The 25,527-nt window shown below is 44.0% G+C and overlaps 1 protein-coding gene across 1 annotated transcript; it reads right to left on the bottom strand.

Annotated features, from left to right (window-relative positions):
• Positions 1 to 11,377: 11,377 nt before the first annotated feature.
• LOC126284799 (pupal cuticle protein 36-like) lies at positions 11,378 to 23,314 on the bottom strand. The gene is made up of 5 exons (XM_049983961.1): positions 23,222 to 23,314; positions 16,590 to 16,771; positions 14,678 to 15,253; positions 13,459 to 14,051; positions 11,378 to 12,152 (listed from the first exon to the last, which is right to left on the bottom strand). Exons 1-5 carry the CDS (start codon positions 23,228 to 23,230, stop codon positions 12,064 to 12,066), a joined length of 1,449 nt encoding a protein of 482 aa, XP_049839918.1. The 5' UTR covers positions 23,231 to 23,314; the 3' UTR covers positions 11,378 to 12,063.
• Between the last annotated feature and the right edge of the window lie 2,213 nt (positions 23,315 to 25,527).

Below are 25,527 nucleotides of genomic sequence, written 5' to 3'. Positions count from 1 at the left end.
GACTGAGGATGGAGGTAAATACGGATTCAATGGACCATCTTTCAGCAAGATGGAGTACCCCGATAATCGTGTATGGAGTTCTCAATCAAGTTCTTAAAAATTGCTAGATAATTCGTAATGGACATGACGGCATTGGGCCCAGCACTTGGCCACCCCGATATCCAACGATAAGACAGTAGGATTTTTAATGGTGTTACGTAACCGTCCTCATGTATATGCATCCTTTGTGGCAAATCATTTTTCTTTTTTGTCATCAGCTTTCTGACTGCTTTGATGCGGCCTCCCACGAATTCCTCTCCTATGCTAGCCTTTTCATTTGAGAGTAGGACTTGCAACCTACGTCCACAATTATTTGCTGGATGTATTCCAAACTCTGTCTTTCTCTACACTTTTTGACCTCTCCAGCTCCCTCCAGTACTATGAAAGTCATTCCCTCATGTCCTAACAAATGTACTATCATCCTGTCCTCGTGGTCAGTGTTTTCTACATATTCCTTTCCTCTCCGATCCTGCGTAGAACCTCCTCATTCCTTACCTTATCGGTCCACCTAATTTTCAACATTCGTCTATAGCACCACATCTCAAATGCTTCGATTCTCTTCTGTTCCGATTTTCCCACAATCCATGTTTCACTACCATACAATGCTGTACTCCAGACGTACATCCTCAGAAATTTCTTCCTGAAATAAAGGCCGATATTTGATATAAGTAGACTTATCTTCGCCAGGGTTGTCCTTTTGCCATTGCTAGTCTGCTCCGTCCGTCATTCATTATTTTGCTGTGTAAGTAGCATAATTGCTTAATTTCATCTACTTCGTGACCATCAATCGTGATGGTAAGTTTCTCGCTGTGTTCATTTCTAGTACTTCTTATTACCTACGTCTTTCTTCGATTTACTCTCAATCCATACTCTGTACATATTGAACTGTTGATTGCGTTCAGCATATCATGTAATTATTCTTCACTTTCACTCACGGTAGCAATGTCATAAGCGAATCTTATTACCGATATCCTTTCACCTAGAATTTTAATTCCACTTCTGAACCTTTCTTTTATCTCCATCGCTGCTTCCTCGGTATACAGTTTGAACAGTAAAGGCGAAAGACTACATCCTTGTCTTACACCATTTTCAATAAACTTCCTTTTTGGCCGTCCACTCTTAATTAATTCCTCATGGCTGTTGTACATTTTGTATATGACCCGTCTCTCCCTATAGCTTACCTCTTCTTTTGTCAAAATTTCGAACATCTTGCACCATTTTACATTGTCGAATGCTTTTTCCAGGTCGACAAATCCTATGAATGTGTCTTCCAATTTTTATCCGTAAAGTCAGAATTGCGTCTCTCGTGCCTTTACCTTTCCTAAATCCAAATTGATCGTTATCTGTCGCATTCTCAATTTTCTTTCCATTCTCCTTTATATTATTCTTGTAAGCAACTTTATTGCATGAGCTGTTCAGCTGATTGTGCGATAATTCTCGCACTTGACAGATCTTGCCGTCTTCTGAATTGTGTGGATGATGGTTTTCCGAAGTCAGATGGTATGTCGCCAGATTCGTATGTTCTAGTCACCAGTGTGAATAGACGTTTTATTGCCACTTATGACTTTGGAAATTATGATGGAATGTTATCCATACCTTCTGCCTTATTTGATCTTAAGTCCTACAAAGCTCTTTAAATCATCATTCTAATACTGGATTTCCTATCTCTTCTAAATCGACTCCTGTTTGTTGTTGTATCACGTCAGACAAATCTTCCTCCTCATAGAGGCTTTCCATGTATTCTTTCCAGCTATTCACTCTCTCCTCCGCATTTAACAGTGGAATTCCAATTGTACTCTTAATGTTGTCACCCTTGCCTTGAATGCCACAATACCAAATTCTAAACCGCTCATTTATAGACCACTCACGTCAGTGTATCATACTACAGGATGTGTAGCATCAATTTTCGCTTAGATGTTTGCCCTGTGACGCAGGTGCGTCCAACAGAAGATCTACCAATGAAGTAAAAACATATTTTACACTTCCTTTTACATTCTCTGCATTTTTTAGATGTATTGCTACGCACTAAGAGTTTTAGCTGTTTGTAATCACTGTAATGAAAGAGAACTGCATTGTAATATGGGCCACCCTCTATCGAACGCATTCATAATTTGAACAGGTGTCCATAGCAGTCATTGGCAAGCAGGTGTATTGTAGGACATAGCGGACACACTGTTACGCAGTTGTGGCGGGAGCAGCTCAGACCGAGGATCATCTTCTTTCGCCTTTTCGGCGCACTTACGTCACGACGAGTGCCGTTCCCCAGAGTGATTAACGCCGAGAGAGAGACGACTTACGTCACCCCCTGCCTCCCTCGTACGCTCGCCCGGGCGCCAGGAAGCCGTGTCACGTGCCCAACATAGAGGAAGAGAGAGGGACAGAGAGGGAGAGAGGGGGGGGGGAGGAGATAGAGAACAGGAGAGGCTAGGGGCCGTTCTCCTTGACTGGAAGCGCAAAGCGCCAGAAAAATTAGAGAACAATTTTGGCACCCTAAATCATGCCACTATAACAGTAAAGAAACCCCTCAAATGCGAGGTCGAAAAAGACCAATGATGTTTACGACATCCCACACCCCACTTATGGTCTGCATGAAAACACAATATTGGCTTCTAATGGCAACAGGGAGCGGGACTGGAGCTATCCAATGGTGATCAAAGCACGATGGTACGGAGCGTTATGGAACTGCGTAGTCGACGATTAACTCACAAAATAAGGCGCTAACAATAAGAGATGTCAAAGTTGACACTTCGTCAGAGAGGAAAACAAAGAATTTGGGAGAGTGAGAAAGAAGTAGCAGATGAAATATTAGCGTTCCTGCATGATGGATCTGTGGAATCGGTGGTGTCGCATATACTCTACTGTGAGGATATTGTACTTGAGGAGTAAAGTGATAACAATATGTGCTCAACAAGTGAAAGTGGTTTTGGGACATGTATCGAGCCGTGTAGTTAAACATCTTTGTCAGACGGGGAACCACTCTCCAGTGAAATCGTTGTCCAAGAGTGGATACTAAACATAATTACGGAAATGGAAGATCATCCATTCCATAGCAAAAATTAAGATATCGAATAAGACAGCAACAATATGACCGTGAAGTGCGTAAGAAAAACTACGGATATTCACGGGAGGGCAAGGCGCACATGTTGCAATAACTGGTGTTTGCGAGGTTGAAGGAGGCCCGATACAATTTACGTGATGAACATGGTAGTAATCCACTACGTTAAGGGAATATTTACGTCACAGGAAACAAAAATGGGAAAATAGACGTAAGAGAACTACGACTACTGTGTGAGAACTGCATCTGGCCAACAGCTGGTCGAAATAACTTGCTTCTGCTTGATTTCTGGTCTGCAAACAAAAAAATAGTACTCCCTTAGAGAAACTGTTCTTCCTGAAAAGTGTGTGACTTTGCAATTTGTACTACGTGGAACCAAAGGACAAAGTCAGGCTCTGGATGGTTCTCTTTTCGTGAGTATAGGACATGTTGCCAACGGCCTTGCCTCTGTGGTAACACCGGTTCTCGTCAGATCACCGAAGTTAACCTCTGTCGGGCTGGGCTCGCACTTGGATGGGTCACTATTCGATGTGCCGACCACTGTTAGCAAGAGGGGTGCACTCAGCTTTTGTGAGGCAAACTGAGGAGCAACTTGATTGAGGAGTAGCGTCCCCGGTCTCGTAAACTGACATACGGTCGGGAGAGCGGTGTTCACTTTCTGGGCTCGCACTTGGATGGGTGACTATTCGATCTGCCGACCGCTGTTAGCAAGAGGGGTGCACTCAGCTTTTGTGAGGCAAACTGAGGAGCAACTTGATTGAGGAGTAGCGTCCCCGGTCTCGTAAACTGACATACGGTCGGGAGAGCGGTGTTCACTTTCCCCTCCGTATCTGCGTAGAGTGACGCCTGTTGGCCGAGGATCACACGGCAGCCGGTCGATACCGTTGGGCCTTCCAAGGCCTGTTCAGACGAAGTTTAGTTTAGTATAGAACATGTTATCGCACTGTCTACAGCTACGCCTCAAAGGATAGGCAGTTTCACGATATGCTCCACAACAGACTATTTCACGGTCGCTTGCATGTCATCACATTTCCCTAGTTCTCCCCATTTTGGGGAGTGATATAAAAATAAAGAAAAAAACGTCGTATCTATGCTGGATGTCAGATGAATGGGAATACTGAGAAGCGACTTCCAAAACAGTTTTTATAATAAAAATGAGGATGGAGTAGATATAGTTGACCAAATGGCTAGACACTGCAGTGTCAGAGCTTGCACCCACCGATGGCCTGTGCACGTCTTTTACAATATTCTTGATCTTGCAGTGATCAACGCCGACACAATTCTTAAGTTCTTACCGCTAAGAAGATTTCACTTCTGGACTTTACCCTCAGAGTAGCAGATGAGCTTGCTGCCCTCTATAAACTGCAGACAGGAGCCAATCTCCCCTTGCAGGCACTCGGTGCCGGCACTGGCCAATATGGAGGTTGAAGGTTTTGTCAAATGCAGGTTTCGTGCAAAAAAAGAAAACAACAAAGGGTAATAAAACACGGAGCATGTGCTCCAAGTGCAACTAGGATGTGTGTGAAAGCTGCTGAGCAAAAACTGTTGTCGAATGTCTGAATCCCAGGTTATTGAATTCTGTCGTGTCCTTGTTCTCAAATATTTCCAGGTATGTATAATTATAGGCTGAAATTATTTGTTCTTATGTTTCAGTTGCTTGATTGCAATAAGCAAGAAAGCACGCAGAGCATTTTAGTCACCAGCTGCATTGTAGAATCTTTCACAAATATATGGTACTTACGTTATCTTACTATAAAAGTAATAATACTGTTAATACTGACATAAATAATATATTTTGATTCTGTTAGAATCCTTTTATAAAGAAAAACATTATAAAATTGTTTTTATTACTTTTTATGAAAAGATTACCAATTTCTTTTGTAAAACTTTAAATAAAACTGCTCCTTAAATTTTTGTTTGACAGCGTATCATTCATTTTAGAGACGTATTGTCAACATGAAGATGCTCAAAACACCACTCAAATACGAATAAATTGGCGGTTTTCTACTGTGGGACAAAAGTGTCCCACATGGTACTGCTACAGCTACGGCGAAATCCGGTTCTTCTAGTTTAATCCAACTGGCGAGGCTTGCCTACGACCGATTTAACCACATGCCACTGCTCGAGGCCCTTATCGGACAGCAGGAGTCCCCCAAAATTAAACAACTTGCCATCCAAGTGCCATGCAGCAGACTGCCAGTACCAGGGCCCACCAAAACCAACAACATGGCCCCCAACTAAAGACCCAAAGCTACAGACATACGATCAGGATCTCGTACAACGGCAGCCCAAGTAATTAGTGGCGCCAACGTAGTGCCATAACCGCCAAAATTAAAGCGGATACGGCTCAAAGGGATGCAGGTGGTTAGCAGCTGTCAGTGTGTCTTCGATTACAGCCACTACCACACGTAGGACAACGTTTCCCATAGCATAATACTGCTCCCACCAGCCTGCTTCCTTGGCGCGCTGCACGTTTCGAGCCACAGTTCATGTCTATGGCGGCGTTTGTACAGACGACCATCGACCTAGTCCAGCAAAAATGTGATTCATCCAAGGAGGCGACACCCTTCCACTGATACACGGTCTCATCCCGAAGGTTCTATGTCCATTGCAATCGTAACTTTGTCGTTCGTTAGTGTATGAACACGTAGCGGTGGTCTGCTGGGGAGCTCCATGTTCAACTGTGCACGGTGAACGGTGTGCTTCGAAACACCAGATTGCACCAACATTGTGATCTTACGGCAGAGATGACTCAGATCAGTATCGGTCCTGTTTTACAGAGCAGACAGGACTCTGAAACCCGTGTACATTGAAGAGTCATGGATGTGCTACCATTTACCGCCTACTGATAATTTCACTGCCGATTTCGTAGATGTTGTCGATAGTAGCACGTGATCATTCGGGCGGCGTCTCCGTTCTCGACTTACTCGTTCGCTGGTTCTGCGGTTTTTTGAATGGATTTCGGTCATGCGCCTTCTCGTCTCCGTCCTGCTTACATACATTTGTTAACACATCACATGCCGGGTACGCCATCAGGTGGCGTCCATCCTCCATGTAGTCATAATGTTTTGGTTTACCAGTGTATTTACCGTAGCTGAATAATCATAGAAAATAGAACATACTGCAGTCTCTGATAAGCACGAGAGTGCCTATATCTCACTGCAACTGACATACCAATGCTTCTCAGTCAGACTGCAGGCAGATTTATAATTTCTATGAATAACCACCTATTTCGAAATTCACAAACTTTATCTCTGATGGAAGCTCTCCCAAGACGATATTCCCCCAAAACCAATTCTAAACAGTATTGAGGTAAATATCAACACTTGAATGAACTGGTTCGAAGCATTTCTGTAAAGAAATCATAGAAATTTCCATAGTTTCACTACTCTAGATCGAAATGTCTGAGCAGTCATTGTCTAAACAGTAGCGACTGGTCAACATCAGAACAATGGTGGTGCCATATACCAACTGGGTCTTATGGCTGTCATTTCTAAAGCATAAAAAAACTAGACGCTGGCAATCTGTGGGGAAGCAATTGTTATTGATGACATAGTCACATCTTGAAAACCGGCACATCGTAATGACCATTTAATTGCTACGGCAATGTGATCGGTCAGGTGAGCTGAGAGACAGTTGGTTTCGTTCACCTCTGGGCCTTACGTGGTATGCATTTGGCCCCCAACCTAGTGTAGTGCCTGATTCAGTCATTGTTACGGGTATTTGAGATGCAACATGGAATTTGAAATGGATGTAGAATTAAGAATTAATGTGGATTAGAAATGTGGGAATAACAGGGGATTCTTTTGTGACTGTGAAAAACATCGGGAAATTTTAAATTCTAAACATTTAGCTGCGGAGTTCACTCCGATGCTGGTGGCAGGTTTTTCTGACAGTTATGAAAACATTTATTAACGGCATCTATTTGCTAATGATTTAAAAATTTCTCAATGGTTTTCACAGTCGCAAAACAAACCCCCATTATTCTCAGATTTCTAAGCCACAATAATTATTACTTCTGCATCCATTAGGCGTGAAATAAACTATGAAAGCCATCAAGCATACGTCAGAAACATTCTAAGCATTGCCACCTTACTTTCTTACGGAATTCAGTTTAAACTCAGTTCAGCGTTGTAGTACGCAGGGTCTTTACAAATGGTCCATATTCTTAAATCTTCATGGCCTCCCTCTTTAACTCCAAACAGTAGTTGATTATGTTTAGTTACCATACAGAAGGAAAATACTATCACAATGACAACTACTATTTAAGTATGGAGGAAGTTATAATTGCTATTTGTGACTCACCTAACCCAATATAAAAGGTGTGACAAGAATGGGATCTTAAAATCTGAGTCAAGTCTAACTGCAATAATCTTTTCTTCGGATGTACACGACTAACAAACATTGATAGGGAGCAAAGTTCTCTGAGATCTCAATATAAGTCACACAGAATGATGCTGTCACTGTGGGGGGGAGGGGAATACTAAATTACTTGGTAGAATGCGTGGAGAAAATGGAGCAAGACTTTCTCATATGGTACACTCGAGAATAATAAATTAACGAGACGATAACGATCAAAAATGACAATCAAACAGGCTACACAAGTAGTTAGCCAAGAGCAGGTACCTTGCAAGTTACTCAGAACATGGGTCGTGCTGTAGCAATTACTACACCTCCGTTTCCCCAAAAATCAACTAGGGTGCTCCAGTCAGCAAAAGATGGTGGGCGCGAAATGAATATCGCAGATACGTCTTACTTCGCCCTCAACTGCCAACTTTCAGAAAAGATCCACGTTTAGGAGACCCAATGCTGTGGCCAGTATGACGAACCAAAGTATCGATTATTAGGCGAAAAATATGTGAATGCGGCTTACAAAACGATCGTTACCAATCAACGGGTTGGTAGTGCCCAAGAGCAGCGTCCCACTAATTGATGAACTTCGTCGAGCAGAGTACAAGGCTGGAGGCCTTCGCTTTATTGGATACACCAGATATTTCGAGTGAAAGCAGCTGATTTCCTCATTCTTCTCAGGTGGTGCTACAACATTCTGTCCTTTGATATCCATGTAGAAAAGGCAAAAATGTTGCACTTAATTAGTCTCTGCAGACAGCAGTGGCTTCACGGCAGTCCAATGCGAGCGAGAACAGGTAGCGACTCTAGCCAACAAAAACAAGACTGCAGCACTACTTCCGCAATGGAGCTCAACTTCCCGAGGAAGCTCGCCTCTCTTAATGAGAGTTACTCACGGTCTTCTGCTGACAAACAGGAACTAGAGACCACACTGCGAGGGCTCCTTCCCAATGAGGATTACAAAAAATGTTTCCACCCAAGCAAACATGTCCAGCACTGTCAATAAAAAAAGAAAAAAACACGAAATAATGGCGGAGAAATGAAACGATATCGCGTAGCTGTGTCAGCTGTCTCACCTCCTTACAGGAGAAAGTAAAGTCAGATTGGAAGGAAATCTTATAAACATAAACCCAGGAACAAACACTAGCAGGGACATGAAATATTCTGCCCTCCTGGGTTTTCCTCGGATGAGAACAGCACATACTAAATATTAGGCACAGAACTTGTTGGTTGTGAGAGGTGCAGAAATACACCTACTCTGAGGAAGGAATTTTCATCAGTTTATTCACAATTACGGATTACAGTAACACTCATGAAATACCAACTAGCCATTATAGTTGCAGAATTATCGAGACTCAACAACGAAAGACAGAGACTACGCCCCATCCTCGGCTTGTTGAACAGCCTTACGGATGACCCTTTACTACGCACAGCCGGCCAGCGGCCCAGCTATCGTGTGATTCTAAGGCATTCTGCACTGAAAATGAAAATTATTCAGCGTGTTATAGATGGTAGCAACAACGTTAAGTGCATGCCTTTAATCCCTCCACTACCATGTTGTTGTTTAATGCAGTCCACCACAATTTTCTTTCTTGTTTCGACCTCTACTTCTCGGAGCTGTACTTGCACCCTATTTTCTCAATTATTTGTTGATGTGTTCCAATCGCTGTCATTCCCTACAGATTTTAGAATCTACAGTCCCCTCTAGTACCATCGAAGTTATTCACTGATATCCTAACGTCTCGTCCCTTCCTCTTGTCAGTGTTTCCCGTAAGTCCCTTTCTTATCCGTTTCTGCATTTAACCTCCATATTCCTTATTTTAGCTGTCCACTGAATTCCTACATCCCTCTGCAGACCACATCTCAAAAGTTTCAGTTCTCTCTTCTTCCGGTTTTCCTGCAGTTCATTATACACTACCATGAAACGTTGTGCTCCAACAGTACATTCCCGAAATTTTCTTCCTCAACTTAAGGATTACGTTTGATGGTATTAGACTTCTCTTGCACAGAAACTCTTTCTCTTCTTTATTTTTGCTAGTCTTCTTTTCATGTCCAATTTTGGTTCCAACAGGAACCGTTGTGCACAGCGACTGTACATTGTATGGAAGGGGAGGCACACAGCAGTCAGTCGCAATCCCTTTACTTTTTATTATGCTTCCAACTCTAGATTTCAGCTATCAATAGCGATCCTCAGTGCAATTTCGCTACAATTCAACAGACTTGCAGCAGCTGATGTCACCATATGTTCTCGTGAAGAACTGGTGAGCCTACGCATTCGTGCAGCTACAGTTTGAATTTGAAAGTAACGGCCCAGTACTTCTAAAGACTTTCGCCATATTGGCAATATTCTGAATTTATTGGGCGAAGAACATGTAAACTGCACACCCTCCACCCTCCCCCCCCCCCCCCATCCACACACAAACATACGCACGCACACACCCAAATGTCCACGCCTCACGCTTTCGGTTATTTCTGTTGGCCAGAGAATATTGATTTCAATGCATAAATAAATTAATTAATTTTATCGGCCTTTGACATAAACAGTTTAATGGCCTTCGACTACTGTTACTGAACTCGTGATTACTTACGAGCACAGATCCGTCACTGGAACTATAATTTTAATTTAATTGAGTCCTCTTTCTTTGTAAGTTTTTCCATTTGTTTCAAACTACTGCTTTTCTGTTCAGTATCGAGACTGATTGGTGAATGAATGCGGGCATTGTCAATTGTAAAAGTTTATCAGCACTTTGAAGAAACATTGTTTAACAGACAGTGTGATGAACTGGACGATAGAAAAGATCATTTAGTGGTCTAACAATGATGAACTGAGGCCTTCATACAAAATGAATAGATCCTTAGTAATAATTGACTACCTGACTCCATTACTTGCTTGCCTTGTATTCTACATGATCGTGTGATACTTACTTAATTCCTTCTGTACGTTTCCAGCCTATTTGTCACAAAATAAAGAGTTAAACGGGAGACTTGTTTTAAAATACGACAGTTTAATACTATTCTAGAACGCACAGAGACTTTTCCTTTAGAAGACAAAATTTTATTTCTATTTATCACAAATATTAAAATTATGTCCTTGCGTATCTGGTGAAGGCAAAATCTTGTCTACTGAAAATCGTCCTCGCTCTATTGTAAAATTAATTCTCAAGCTTCCATTCTTTCCTTTTTGTGTGTTTATTAAGACTTTTATTTCTCGATAATAGATTTTAATTACTTGTAGTAAGTGTTTAGGGTAAACGTGTCTTACTAAAAATACTACTAGAAAAAGTTCGGCTGATGCGCTTGGAAACTTTCTGGTATCCTGTGAAACTGGCATGTGTATTCGTACCAAACTCTCTTCTTTTTCTAAAAACTTTGTCTTATTACATTGATACTGTCACTTCACGACCTCCCATTCATGTGTTCATTCTGTTGTCCTAATAGTTGAGAGTCTGCTATATATTAAGATGATTGTTGACTATTCTTGCATATACCTCGTAACAGTTATTCTAAAAACTGATTCTAAGAAGACTGATTCTACTACAATTCTCCCAGTTATTTTGATCACATTTCTTACAAAGCAGTGTTATTTGAGCTGTTGGCCACGGAAATGGTATTATCTTTGTTCTACAAAGTGTACTGACTTCTTTCAGTAATTTTAGGTCCATCAGTGATTTTCCATTTTTTTGTAATTTTGTGCAAATTTTTTGTGGCCCTGTTGCTGTTCTATTTTACACTTGGTTTAAGTCTTCTTGTACCTCGTCCAGAACTAGTAGAAATTATGGAACATATATATATATCAGTGTGTGTGTGAAAATAATATTAATATCAGTTGCTGTTCGTCCTGTACCATTGTTCTCATGCTTCAAACTTTGTAAGAGAATAGTATATAGTATTTGAATTGTATTTCGGTTTTTTGAGTAATGAAAACATAGAACGTTTAAGAAAAACAATATTTATTAAAAATATATTTTACACACGATATTTTTTTTACATTTTTATATACATATAAAAATAAATAGTCTTTTAATAATAATGACTTGAGTACTTTCTCGTAGCGTGCCTTGTCGTCATAAGCATCGCAGATGTTGTCTTTGTGCATCTGCGAAAGCAAAGTAAGTAGTGAGTATCTTCAGTAAACAGAAAAAAGAGTGAAGCTGTCTCGTACTTTCTGCAGTTATGATAGTAGTCTAGCTCTTTCGTTGACTTGGGTCAAAGGCGGCGTTCAGGAACTGCATGAGATAGAGGCATTAACACGCTATCTGCACCAGCAATGAGGACAAAGGGGACAAGGATAGCTGAGACAGGATGTGGAGGACGTGTTGGTATTCGGTGTTGAAATGGAACCGTGTGAGTGGAGAAATTCCTGACCGTCGCCTGTGAAGCATTCGTTGATGGCCCTCCGATGAACGCAGCAGCAATCGAGACACCTTCGGGTCAGGAAAGAGACGTCGGATGACGACGCTGTTAGTCAGTTGGACGAAGTAGAGTCGTGAACAGCTCGGCCACGTGTTCAGCTGCGCGTGGTCGGCTGGCGCGGTGGGCGAGGTCGTGGTCCAGAGTCGCGTTGCATTTGGTCGGCTGTCGGCTGTTGGCTGGCTACTGGCTACTGGCTTCTTGGGCGGCTACTTGCCAGGGTTAGGGTACGAGTAGCCACTCTCTGGCGAGTAGCCGGGCGTTGCTCCAGCTCCAGCACCGGGACGGCCGAAGGCTCCTGGAACGAACAGCAGCTTGTACGATCGTGTTCGTATACATGGAAATCTGACTTGTGTGTGGGAGCACGTTCCCCTTTCCTCGAACTAGGGTTTGGTATGAAACACAAGTCGTTGTCGTGGAGCTGTATTGGAAACTGGCCTCAGGATGAAACTGACTGATTATGCAGAATACATCTTGACATAAGAGGTAATTGAAAAGGCCCTGGTAGACCAACTACATTGGGAAATTACACGCTAAATGCAGGAGATAAGTTTTACTATTAGGTCAGCAGTGTAATTGAGTATACTAGAAGTAACTGGGATATGCAACATGGACTAGCAATACCTAGACAAGATTTTCTGAGAAAGTTAAATATCCTAAACTGAATATACATATATGTAAGAGCTAGGAACTCAAATCAGGAAGTATTTGTGTAGAGCATGTTCATGTATAGAAGTGAAACATGTACAATAAACACAGAAAACAAAAGAGAAAGAAGATTTCAAAACTAAAATTGAATGTATATAGCAGATAACTGTTGAAAGGGTAGTAAATACAATCAGGGAGAAGGAAAGTTCACGGAATGGCTGTAGGAAGGGACGACAGCCCACTCGTTCTCACAGAACGGAATGAAACTCTAAAAGGCTCATGTTTCTGACACTAAGTAAGAGAAGCGTAGTTCGATGAACACACGGCTTCTTAGTGAAGTGAAAACAACGTCAGATCAAGCTACACCGTTTTTTTAATTTTGGATTTTCCTATCGTTACGTGTGAAGATCAACCACTGACAACTGAAATTTTCAGTTTCCTTAACGCCTCAACTGCAGTTCTATGCGTCGCATAAATACGTATGTTGGCTACTTAATCTTCCGCAGTGCGTCACTGAATAATAAAACACGAATTTCGTCAAAATATTTCGCCCACAAAAAGTTCTTTGCTGACCGAAAGCTTTTTTAGTCTATATCGATATATTCACTAAATACAGTGTTAAATTTCTGTCTACTTCAAAGTCAAGAAGAACTCCATAGCTGCATAGAAGACTTAAGGGTGACGTAGGAAACCACTGGATATTTTCTTGCTCAGTTATTTTGTTCTCCCAACAATAAGTAGGTGTCGAAAAACAAATGGACAGTGCAAAGCTGAGATATCATGGGAAAATGTTAAAAAATGGTGTATGATTCATTGACATTGTAATACTGGAACATGGTATGCTTATATATATTCACAACAATGTTATATTATGAATGATTTGGTTTGCAAATGTCTGCCAACTCGTACATATATTTTCCATTTACTGCTTAATGTAGGTGTCATTATTAACTCACCAGCACCAGGAGCTCTGCCACCACCAAATGCACCACCAGCTCCAGGAGCACCACCCAAGGGACCTCCAGCACCAGCACCAGCGCCTGGACGACCTCCAAAAGGACCACTGGGACCAGCTCCAGGTGCCCCTCCAAAGGCACCACCAGCTCCAGGTGCACCACCAAAAGCACCACCGGCGCCAGCTCCCGGACGACCCCCAAAAGCACCACCAGCACCAGCTCCAGGTGCCCCACCAAAGGCACCACCAGCACCAGCTCCAGGTGCCCCACCAAAGGCACCACCAGCACCAGCTCCAGGTGCTCCACCAAAGGCACCACCAGCGGCTCCTCCAGCCTTTGCCGCAGCTGCCTCCTCAGCAGCGTTCTGCTCCAGGGAGCGAAGGATCTCCTCGGGGATTGGTGGTGGAGTGGGCAGGTGGGCGCCCTGCGGCTGGAAGCCGTTCTCATCGGCAGTGTAGGTTATGGTGTACTGCACACCATCGTCTCCAGTGTAGGTGTAGCGGCCCTGCACAGTCTCGGCCTCAGCATCAGGGACTCCAGCGTTCTTCAGATAGCCCTGCTCGTCCTGGGCGATGCCGTTGCCGGTTTCATAGCTATTGGAAATTACAAAATTCAGAAGCATTGCAATACGATCTAGCGAATTACATCATCCAGAAGGAGGGGCATCTGAGGTGAACAGACTCAAGGAATACTTGGTAGTCAAATTAATAATGAATTGGAAAAATTACAGCAATGAGAAGCCCCTATGCATATATAATTGTGGTTTCATCGTTTTCAAGAATGGTTAATGTGCTCAGAATGTTTTGCTAGTACAGTGAGGTAGCATGTGTACTACTACTATGTAGGTTCTTATTTAAAATTTCTTGTCATTCGTATGTTCAACTTTAAATATCGGGGGAAATTTACCATGTGTGAGATTGAGACACTGGATCTAGTTAGATGTCCTTAAGCTCAAACTCCCTAAGAGGCTTTTAGTCACTCACTACATGTGTTAAGCAGTTAAACAAGTAAAGAACATTTCACTTTTGACTATTACATACACATAAAAAGTGACATGATATTATGTGCCAGGGGGTATAGTCTTCTTCTACCTTGATCATCCAGTTATTATGGAACACAAAGATTCATTAGATTTGTGACTGTGGCGCTGTTTCGGTGTCTACATGTACAATAGTATTACATAGTATTATCAGGTGGCGCTGACTTGGCCTCTGCTTACCTGAAGTAGTAGGAGCCATCACCGTTGTTGACATTCTCGTACTTGAGGATGGGGATGACGGGACCACCAGCAGCACCACCAGCTCCTCCAGCGCCAGGGAATCCCCCAGCGCCAGGCCTAGCACCACCAGCTCCAGCACCAGGCCTAGCACCACCAGCTCCAGCTCCAGGGAATCCACCAGCTCCTCCTGCACCAGGGAACCCACCAGCTCCTCCAGCACCAGGGAATCCTCCTGCACCAGGTCTAGCGCCACCGGCTCCAGTTCCAGGGAATCCACCGGCGCCTCCAGCACCAGGGAACCCACCAGCTCCTCCAGCACCAGGGAATCCACCGGCGCCAGGCCTAGCGCCACCGGCTCCAGCTCCAGGGAATCCACTGGCGCCTCCAGCACCGGGGAATCCACCAGCTCCTCCAGCACCAGGGAATCCACCTGCGCCAGGCCTAGCGCCACCGGCTCCAGCTCCAGGGAATCCACCGGCGCCTCCAGCACCAGGGAATCCACCGGCTCCAGCACCTCCAGGACCACGGCCAGCACCTGGGAATCCACCAGCACTGGGGCCTCCGGCACCTCCAATGCTGTACATTCGACACCAATACATTACACAATCGTTGGTCACTGAACAGAATACAACGAGACTTTCAGAAATGACAATGTTGCAGCTTAGGAAGTGTCAGAGTCCATAAGTCAACATATGTTGCCCCTACATCTTAATGAAATACTTCGTGGATAATAGCCCTGAAACGGGAGGATGAGAAGCGCCGAAAGCGACGCTACATATTAATGTCACATTGATAGATAGAAATCTAATAATATTTTTCCACGTCATGTAGATGGACTGCCACCCCTACTACGTTTGGCTTCCCCTGAGGAATTAATTGCAACGTGACTACAAAAAGGCAAATACGAATGAACAATTTTTACCAACATGGTGTTAAATAGTTACCTATCAATTTAAAACACACACGCACACGCGCTTAAACATGTCTATCTTCCCACAGTTTTGACCTTAATGTTTTGCCTACGACATCAATGCTGAGTTATACTAGATCGGTATCAGTTTCTTGGATTTGATGATATCTTATGTAAGTAAGGGCATAAAATTGTTAAGCGACCTCAGTTATAAATTACTCTTGCTACTAATCTTTGTTACGTAAACCTTTTTCCCTTCTGAAAACGTATGTAACAACGTTTCTTATCTTATGTGAATGTGCCTCTTATACTTCAGAAATTTCCACTGTCCCACACAATTATTCGATGATTAGAGTTACAGTGTTTATGAAATGTAAGAAGTTACGTTTTTTGCAATGCTTTAGCATTGGTATCATAGGTATCTGTCGAGAGAACAGCCACTTGTACCTTTGCAGAACACGCCCAATGGGAACCGGCCACACAACGACGTGTACTTGTTAGAGAAGACTAACTTACATGGAGTTAGTGCTTACTCTATTGTACATCTGGCAACAAGCATAAAGAACTTAAAGAACTATTCCTTGCGACACAAAACAATATTCGTGCACCTCTCACTGCGGTATACTGTACATGTACCTTGAAGCTGTGTTGTAAATGTGCCCGACCAACAAAAGTGGAATAGCCGTGTTAGCTACCTGCGACACGATTAGGCCTAAAATGTCTTTCACTAACGTCAACGAAGGATTTTTTTTATGAGTCATGAGGCTCCTGACTGTCTTGATACAGCCTGCTACAAATCTCCTCCTTCGTCAACCTCTTAATCTCAGAGTAGCACTTGCACTAAAAGTCCCCCCTTACAGTAATTACCTACAGCCTCTTCAAATACCGCAAAATATTTTCCGTTTGCCTTTAGAGCTCGCTCTGTAGTCCAGCGGTGCTACCCTCACAGCCTTTCACACAGATCGAAAGCTAAATGGTCTCCAACAAAACTCCTCTACTCACCCGCCCAGTCCAGGTCTTTCAGCTGCGCCTCCAGCTCCGGGCCTAAACGCTCCTCCAGGACCGCCGAAGGGCGCTGCGATGGCTCCTGGAGCACCGCCGGCGAGTGGCGCACCCGCTGGAGGCAAGTACGAGTTGTCCAGCCGCTCCGCCGCTACTACGGCTACCAGTGCTGCCAACAGCAACTGCAACACACCAAGCATCCAGCGTCGTAAACGCAATACGCCACTACATGAGCGAACCCCTTCAGTTCGAACCACGTTCAACTGCTTACATCAAAAATTACACGAGCGTCATTTGGACCGAGCGTCACCAGGAACGAAAATTATTTTCGTTTTTTGACAGACTACTACGCGACATTCTCCGACATAGTTGAGACGGTGCATTTCCGATGAACTGGGAAAATCGTATTGGGCTGGAATGAAGTAGGAAGTTACAGTAAAGTAATTAAGTATTGTATTTCTTCGTAGTAGAGATTGTGTGTTTTCAGGAAAATAGGAACAGTTTTAGAGATAATGGCGGGGAGCTTACCGTAGAAAATCTGTGTATTAAATTATGCAGCAATTAGGTAAGGGAGAAGAGCCGGCCGGTGTGGCCGTGCGGTTCTAAGCGCTTCAGTTTGGAATCGCGTGACCGCTACGGTCGCAGGTTCGAATCCTGCCTCGGGCATGGATGTGTGTGATGTCCTAAGTTTAGTTAGGTTTAAGTAGTTGTAAGTTCTAGGGGACTGATGACCACAGATGTTAAGTCCCATAGTGCTCAAAGCCATTTTTTTGGTAAGGGACAAGAGTGCTGGCACTAAATCCTCTCGTCTAGAACAGGGTTAACTGGTGATCGGTCTTATATCGTAAGTAGATCAATTACGTAAGCTAGGTTCTGAATGCATTCCAACTCTTTGGCACAACTACCTGTTGATCAACTGCTTACCGTCAATTATACATTTCTCGCAACTGATGATATCACCTACCTGTGAGAATCGAACTGTTCGCGTCCGTATTAAACATCGGGATACTAGAGAAAGTTGGTGAGGTTTAGCTGGAAAGGCTAGTGTTCTAACAGTATGACAACGACATCTGAAAACCGTCATTTGTAGAGTTTAGCGCTGCACCAGGTAAATTAGTTCTTGGCTTTCTGTTCAAGATCGTTACAATGATTAAGTTAAGAAGAAATCTGCATGTCAGTTGCCAAAGGAACAGATCACGTTAAATGCAGAAATAAAGTTCGACAGGAGATCTACGACTAATATCTGCGTAACTGTAAGCGTCCTTTTCACCGCTTTAGGTTGCTATTAAAGGCTTAGAAAGATATGTAAACAAGGCGACTCCTGTTGCTAAAGACGTAAAGCGGTGGCGAGAAAGTCCTCGAGAGAATGGAGACTAAGGGTTTAATGAGCCTTTAGAGAAAGATCAGAGGGTCGACTAAGGTTAAGGAAGGAAACTGAACGTGTCCTTTCCAAGGAAATCATCAGGTAATTCGACTTATACAACTGTGGAAACCACACAAAAAACACATCATCTCTTCGAATGGGGACTCAAAATTCGTTCCTAAGGAATGAGAATACAGCGTCTCACAGCAATGGCGCCACACCCGGTTGCAAAGCTGTGGATCCACTGCAACAGCTTAACACAGTAATAATATAGTGCATCTACATGTCATAAGTAAGCTGCATAAATCTTGATTGTTATGGACGCTTACGTCTATACAGAAATCTGTCTTGTTGGTATAGTTGCGGTAATAAGGGAATGAGTACGCAAGGTGAACCAAAACTATACTGGGATATTTTCTGAGTATTATGATGTAATAGACCATGTGGTGTCCGGTAGCGCGGTACAGAGTAATGGCCTTTCAGCTGACTACTTACCTGCACTTCGACGCTCAAGTCGCCGAAGTGGCGTCAAATCGAAAGACTTGCACCAGGCGAACGGTCTACCCTACGGGAGGCCCTCGTCACACGCCATTATTATTATTATTATTATTATTATTATTATTATTATTATTACCTGCACTGTTTACCTGCACAACCGTGTAGATGTCAACGGTAAGCATCGTGTATCTAGTTTGGAAACGAACTTGTTACCTCAACTCGTGGTGCCTGCTGCTGTCAACAGTAATGCCCACTTAAGTTTTTATCCTCAAACTTGCATTCGGTATCGCTCGATTCTACCTTGGCTTCATTTTTGCGGAAGTGTTACTTGTATATTAAGAGTAACACGCAGCAGTAAGAATAGACTATCGATGAAGGGTTATCCAGTATGCATCTGGTATACGAATTTACGTAATATAATGGAACAGCGGTACAGAGACGCTCTGCTAAGTTATTCCCGCAGCGATGGCAACCACATCACAGTACTTTTGCATATGATAATTGTTGCACCGCTCTGTGTTACGGGCTGATTTCGTATTACAGGATTTTTCACTGCCCTAAAGATATTTTCGCATATACAAATTGTGGTAACGAAATGAATAAATTTTAATTACATTTCTGATCTCTAACAAGTTAACAGAGATCACTGGTCCCTTACTCAAAAATAGAAAAGAAACTCAGGCATTGTATCGGCCGTTCAGTTCACCATGTATTTACGATGCAGGTTCTAGAAGGAAAAAAGTTGAAGCAAGTAATTAACGAATTAGGACTGTAGGAATCATCCGTTCAGTCACCTTCGCTGTGTTTCGGCGCCAAGTATTCTACTTTACACACTATTTTTGAAGTTACTTGAAGGATGAGATTAAAAGCAGGCAGCAGCAAGCGTATGATCTCGTTTGTACGATATGATTCTTCGTCCACGGAGGATAAAACAAGGCAAAACTTTCATCAGCCCTAAGGTTAGTTTCAACACCATGGTGATGTACTAAGGCATGGTCCTCGTGGGAAGACGCGTGCTGTTCTCCATCCTTTCAAATGGGGAACCTACAGTCTAACATGGACTCCGAATATTTCTGAGAGCACTCATTTTTCACCTTAACGAACATTGACAGAGGTTAAAGAGGTGATAAGTGACAGATAAAAATGTACAGACTAACCACAGATGAAATCTGAGACCTTCGCTAGATTATTGCCCCCGATCAACCGGGCCACGATAAGGCACGTACTATCTAGAGCCCATGAGGTCTCGAGCTCTGGAAGTCAGGCAGGTGTGTACATACCTGACAGTAACTGACTGTATGTCGCTCCAGTGAGCGCCTCCTGCCACTGCGTCCTACAGTACCTTCCATATTGGTAGGACTGAACAGCGTGGAGGTGTGCCGGTGTTGTCCAGTGGTCAGTGCCGGAAATGCAGCGTTACGTAAGCGGCGCGGCTGATCTCTACTGGCCGATGGGGCGACCCCTGCAGCCGCTCTGCCAGAAGACGCTCACCGCCGCCTCCGGCGAAAGCATCGGCCGCCGGCGACCCCTCATCCAGACGCTAACCGCAGCGCGCCGCGCAGCATCGCACCGCGCGTGTCTACTTTCTACCTGCCGCTCCAGGCTGTTACGATCACAAAAAGTGACGTAGCCAATTCCCCTAGACTACGCGAACTGCCACAGCAGGAACGTGTGGTACACCTCTTTCCCACTTTTAGCGAGACTCGCGTAAAGAGGGTCTTCGCAATCAGCAGAGTAAAGTGTGCGAGGACAAAATATTTGCGACTTGATTGTATTTCGTCGACTATGTCATAGCGTGAGAGCGTGGCCAAGCATTTAACTACAGCCATGTGCAGAATCGAGTAACATTCACAGATACACGCTAAGCCAAACTCGCCACTTCTTCGTTATTCTTCGCTTGACTGGTTAAACTTCTCTATCATACACTACAGTTATTACTCCCTTTGGCTGCTTTTAGCAACATGGAAGTAATTCTTTGATGTCTGAAGAGCTCTATCAACGAGTTCCTTCTTCTTGGCAAGGTTATCGTTCCCTCTTCTCTTTTGGGGGTTAGTCTCCTGTGTGTTTCACAGCAGAATGATCACCGTCGGTACTCAAATAGACAGCAAAACATTGAAACGGAGATATCCACACTTTCCCTCTAGAAGCAACCGAATGATCTTTGTTAAATGACCTGCTGATGTTGACATTGTTCCGGAGTAATGACTCGATTGGAAGACGATAAATTTGCCACTACACAATGCTTTAAGGAAAACGCGTCGGTGTCTCATGAACTGATTTCGTGAAACAGGAAAACACATGATAAGGTACGATGAATACTTCAACACCCTTCCGTTCGGATTACCTTAAGCATTATATCAGTTTGCCGTGTAGAAAAGCTAACCGTTTTGCCACAAGCATAGTATTAAAAACGATAGTTTCCGATGCAGAGCTGTTTCGAGCACCGGCTTCAGGTCGAGTAAGAGACGGCTGGGTCACATAAAGGTCATTTCTGTGGAAAGTAAACAATGACTCAAGAATGAGATTTTCACCCCGCAGCGGAGTCAGCTCTGATATGAAACTTCGGTCCCGAGTTCGAGTCTCAGTCCTGCACACAGTTTTAATCTGCCAGGAAGTTTCAATGACTGAAGAGATTCTAATGGCGATTATCTGCGCTTCTGAACCTGGAACGGCAGAGCAAAATAAAGACGGTAGAAGGAAGAGCAGTACGTTTCGTTGCAGGTTCATTCAGTAAACGCGAAAGCGTCAAGATGATGTTCATTCCACTCCAGTGGCAGGCACTGCAAGAGAGGCGCTCTGCATCACAGTTTGATGCGCTGTTGTAATTACGGGTGCGTCAATTGCTAGAAGAGTCTGTCAATATTTCCTCCTAGATATATCTTCCAAAAAAAGACCATGAACGTAAAATTTCAGAGATTCGAGTCTACGTGGAAGATTACCACTAATCTTTCTAACCGCGAGTGGAATAGGGAAAGAGGGGAAGTGACAGAAGTGCAGGAGTACCCTCCGCCGCATACCGTAAGGTGGCGTCTAGAGTAGAAGATGGAGACATAGATATAAGAGTGGATCTTACGATGAAGCCAGTGGGTTACTAGTTTAGTTAGAACTGTCTTCACTGCAAGGAGAGTAATCATTATATATTATGTTTCGCAGAGGAAGACTGCACTATAGTTCCTTCTCTAGATTGTCGCACAGATGAAAAAAGGGTAGATATCGAAACAGACGACAGCGGGATAGAGAAACAATTAAACTCGCTCTAGAGAGGAATGGCCGCTGGACCTGATGGGATACCAGTTCGATTTTACACAGAGTACGCGAAGGAACTTGCAGCCCTTCTTGCAGCTGTGTACCGTAGGTCTCTAGAACAACGTAGCGTTCCAAAGGATTGGGGCACAGGTCATCCCCGTTTTCGAGAAGGGACGTCGAACACATGTGCAAAACTATAGGCCTATATCTCTAACGTCGCTCAGTTGTAGAATTTTGGAACACGTATTACGTTCGAGTGTAATGACTTTTCAGAAAACTAGAAATCTACTCTGTAGGAATGAGTATGGGTTTCGAAAAAGACGGTCGTGTGTAACGCAGCTCGCGCTATTCGTCCACGAGACTGAGAGGGCCATAGAGACGGGTTCCCAGGTAGATGCCTCTTTTCTTGACTTCCGTAAGGCGTTAGATACAGTTTCCCAAAGTCGTTTAATGAACAAAGTAAGAGCATATGGACTATCAGACCAATTGTGTGACTGGATTGAAGAGTTCCTAGATAACAGAATGAAACATGTCATTCTCAATGGAGAGAGGTCTTCCGAAGTAAGACTGTTTTCAGGTGTGCCGCAGGGGAGTGTCGTAGGACCGTTGCTAATCACAATATACATAAATTACCTTGTGGATAACATCGGAAGTTCACTGAGGCTTTTTGCGGATGATGCTGTGGAATATCGAGAGGCTTTAGCAATGGAAAATTGTACTGAAATGCAGGGGATCTGCAACGAATTGACGCATGGTGCAGGGAATGGCAATTGGATCTCAATGTAGACAAGTGTAATGTGATGTGAATACATAGAAAGAAAGATTCCATATCATTTAGCTACAATATAGCAACTGGAAGCATTTAATTCCATAAATTATCTGGGTGTAGGCATTAGGAGTGATTTAAAATGGAATGATCAAATAAAGTTGATCGTAGGTAAAGCAGATGCCAGACTGAGATTCACTAGAAGAATCCTAAGGAAATGCAGTCCGAAAACAAAGGAAGTAGGTTACAGTACGGTTGTTCGTCCACTGCTTGAATACTGCTCAGCAGTGTGGGGTCCGTAGCAGATAGGGTTGATAGAAGAGATAGAGAAGATCCAACGGAGCGCGGCGCGCTTCGTTACAGGATCATTTAGTAATCGTGAAAGCTTTACGGAGATGATAGATAAACTCCAGTGGAAGACTCTGCAGCAGAGACGCTCAGTAGCTCGGTACGGGCTTTTGTTGAAGTTTCGAGACCATATCTTCACCGAGGAGTCAAGCAGTATATTGCTCTCTCCTCTCGCGAAGAGACCATGATGATAAAATCAGAAACATTGGAGCCCACACAGAGGCATACCGGCCATCCTTCTTTCCACGAATAATACGGGACTGTAATAGAAGGGAGAACCGATAGAGGTACTCAAGGTGCCCTCCGCCACACACCGTCAGGTGGCTTGCGGAGTGTGGATGTAGATCTAGATGTAGATTCCTGACGGTAGCTACTAAAGTTGGTCCGCAGGAGTGGAATCCAAGTACTCACCAACTTCATGATGTCGGTGGTCGGTGTTTGCGATGGTCAGATCACCGTGTGGGTGGCGATGGTGCTGCTGAGTGTGCAGTCGTGTGAGCTGTTGCCTGAGTCCGGCGCTGTCCCCGTATTTATACGTCGCGTCGCGAAACGCACCCTCTGCCTCTCCCGCCGCCGCCCTCGCCCCCACTCTGGCGGCGCAGCGGCGCGGCCACGGCGGCCGCTTGCGAAACGCGATCAGGCGAGGCGCGCGGACGCGACCAAGAGGGGGGGGGGGGCCTGGAGATGCTCCGCGGCAGCATCTAGATTAGGAGCGCGCGGCCGCCGGCTGGACGTCCGCGCCGGCTGTGACGAGGCCGCGACGCCGATATAAGCCTCCGTACGTCCACGCGGGCGCTTCACGGCCCCAGTGACGGCGTTCTCATCCGGACGTCTCTGGATCAGCCACCGAGCGTCCGAGTCGTGATGAGGCAGGTCTCGAGGCAAGGGTGCAGGCGCGGCAGCGTGAGGAGTGCCCAAGGATGTAGTTCAGTAGTCTTGCCACGCCGAAGCTCTCCGGCGTTGCGTCGAATGGTGTCGCTAGACGCTGTGACGTTTCTACGAAGCACCTGCTCATCTTCAGACGACGGTGTCGTACAATGGCGGAATTCCTCAAGCAGACAACTACCACACCAAAACCTGGAGGAATGCACAGCCCTATCCAGGTTGCCACGAAGACTGTGTTTTTTCGAACAATCAGTGCGTTTTGCCCATCAGGAGGAATACCGAATTTTAAAGCGCAAAGTGGTTTTTCTTGTTACGTCACCCCCTGTAAAGTTCGTTTTCAGCACAACACTAGGAACAGCCTCAGTCACAGTTCACCCACGGACAGAGAGGCAGAGAAAACATTCGGACGTTTCTCTAGCCCATTACCAACCCATTATTAAGGAAGCTCTCATTTCTCTGATTTCTTTGTTCCTATTTTTATTTCCTTTAACTAAATGTGGTGTTCGCCAGGCCGTCGATTAATGTTCTACCGTGCTCTTCCACCACCAGTCTACATCATCACATGAAGATGACAACTAGGTGCTTCGCCGAAACAGTGGAAGCCATACACTTACCGCGTCACCCGTTTTGTACTTGCGCGTAATTGTAGTAGGTAGGCAAAAAATGCTGCTCTATTTATTGTACTGTGCGCTTCTCAAGCGTATACGAGATATCGAGTTTCGAATTTTTAGGGCTCTGTTGAATGAATAGGAGAGTGACAGCCGTGGAGAAATGTCGTTAATGCATGAAACTACATACTGCAATCGAGTCTCGTCCATTATTTACTACATCATCTTCTGCCAAATACTTGTATCGCTGCAATGAATCATTTCTCCGTAAAACCAGAGTGATAACTGTGACAATCATAATGGTACATACGCAGCGAGATATCAATATGAATCGAGACACAATAAAGATTTATTGGTCGTGGATACAGTCATGAGCATATCGCAAGGAAGTTATAGCTTATTATGCTGCCTCAAATGGTTGGCTAAAATGGTTCAAGTGGCTCTGAGCACTATGGGACTCAACTTCTGCGGTCATTAGTCCCCTAGAACTTAGAACTAGTTAAACCTAACTAACCTAAGGAAATCATACACATCCATGCCCTAGGCAGGATTCGAACCTGCGACCGTAGCGGTCTCGCGGTTCCAGACTGCAGCGCCCAGAACCGCACGGCCACTTCGGCCGGCAACCGCCTCAAATGGTCCCCAGCCTTTGACTTATCAACAGAAAGCGGCTATGTCCCTTCTCGGAAGAGGCCTGCGTTATCCGATTGCCTTCCTTCTGTATTGCAATCGGCTTCATTTCTGTCTTAGACGTAAGCTTGTTGTTAGTGAACAGTTCAGGACGCTCATGAGACATTTTCGTTAGTCTACACTGAAAAGGTACCTTTCTTTGCTTTTCAAGATGGAGCCATTATCACGACATTCAGTGCCAATTGATGAATCATCATAATACTTGGGTGCCAGTGTTTTGTAACTGTGGAGGACCAGGAATATTATTTTATCTGAACAGAAAGGACCAAAATATATGAAATTTTAACTGACGTTAAAATCTGTTAGGAAGTAATCACTCACTACACTAATTTTCTCTCGCTAGTGAACAAAATGTGTGTGTCTATCTTTCAAATTGGTATGTTTTTATACTTCCAAAAATAAAAACTTCCTTATCAGCTTTTCTGTCACAATAAACAGCTATTTACACTCATAAAGGGCACATCCATCTTCTTAAAGTAAATAAATATCTCTTTTGATCTAAGTATATATTCTGCAAACCGCCGTGAAACACAT

Source organism: Schistocerca gregaria, chromosome 8, assembly GCF_023897955.1.
Source record: "Schistocerca gregaria isolate iqSchGreg1 chromosome 8, iqSchGreg1.2, whole genome shotgun sequence".
In the NCBI taxonomy this organism is placed as follows: Eukaryota; Metazoa; Arthropoda; class Insecta; order Orthoptera; family Acrididae; genus Schistocerca; species Schistocerca gregaria.
This window is presented reverse-complemented; position numbering and strand designations above follow the sequence as displayed.

Bases quoted from the DNA above. Each gene is read 5' to 3' on its own strand.
- LOC126284799 (XM_049983961.1), bottom strand. The intron at 15,254-16,589 runs GTGAGTAGAGGA...TCGAATGTACAG, and splicing joins GAAAGACCTGGACTGGGCGG to CATTGGAGGTGCCGGAGGCC. The intron at 12,153-13,458 runs GTGAGTTAATAA...TGTTCGTTCCAG, and splicing joins TGGCAGAGCTCCTGGTGCTG to GAGCCTTCGGCCGTCCCGGT.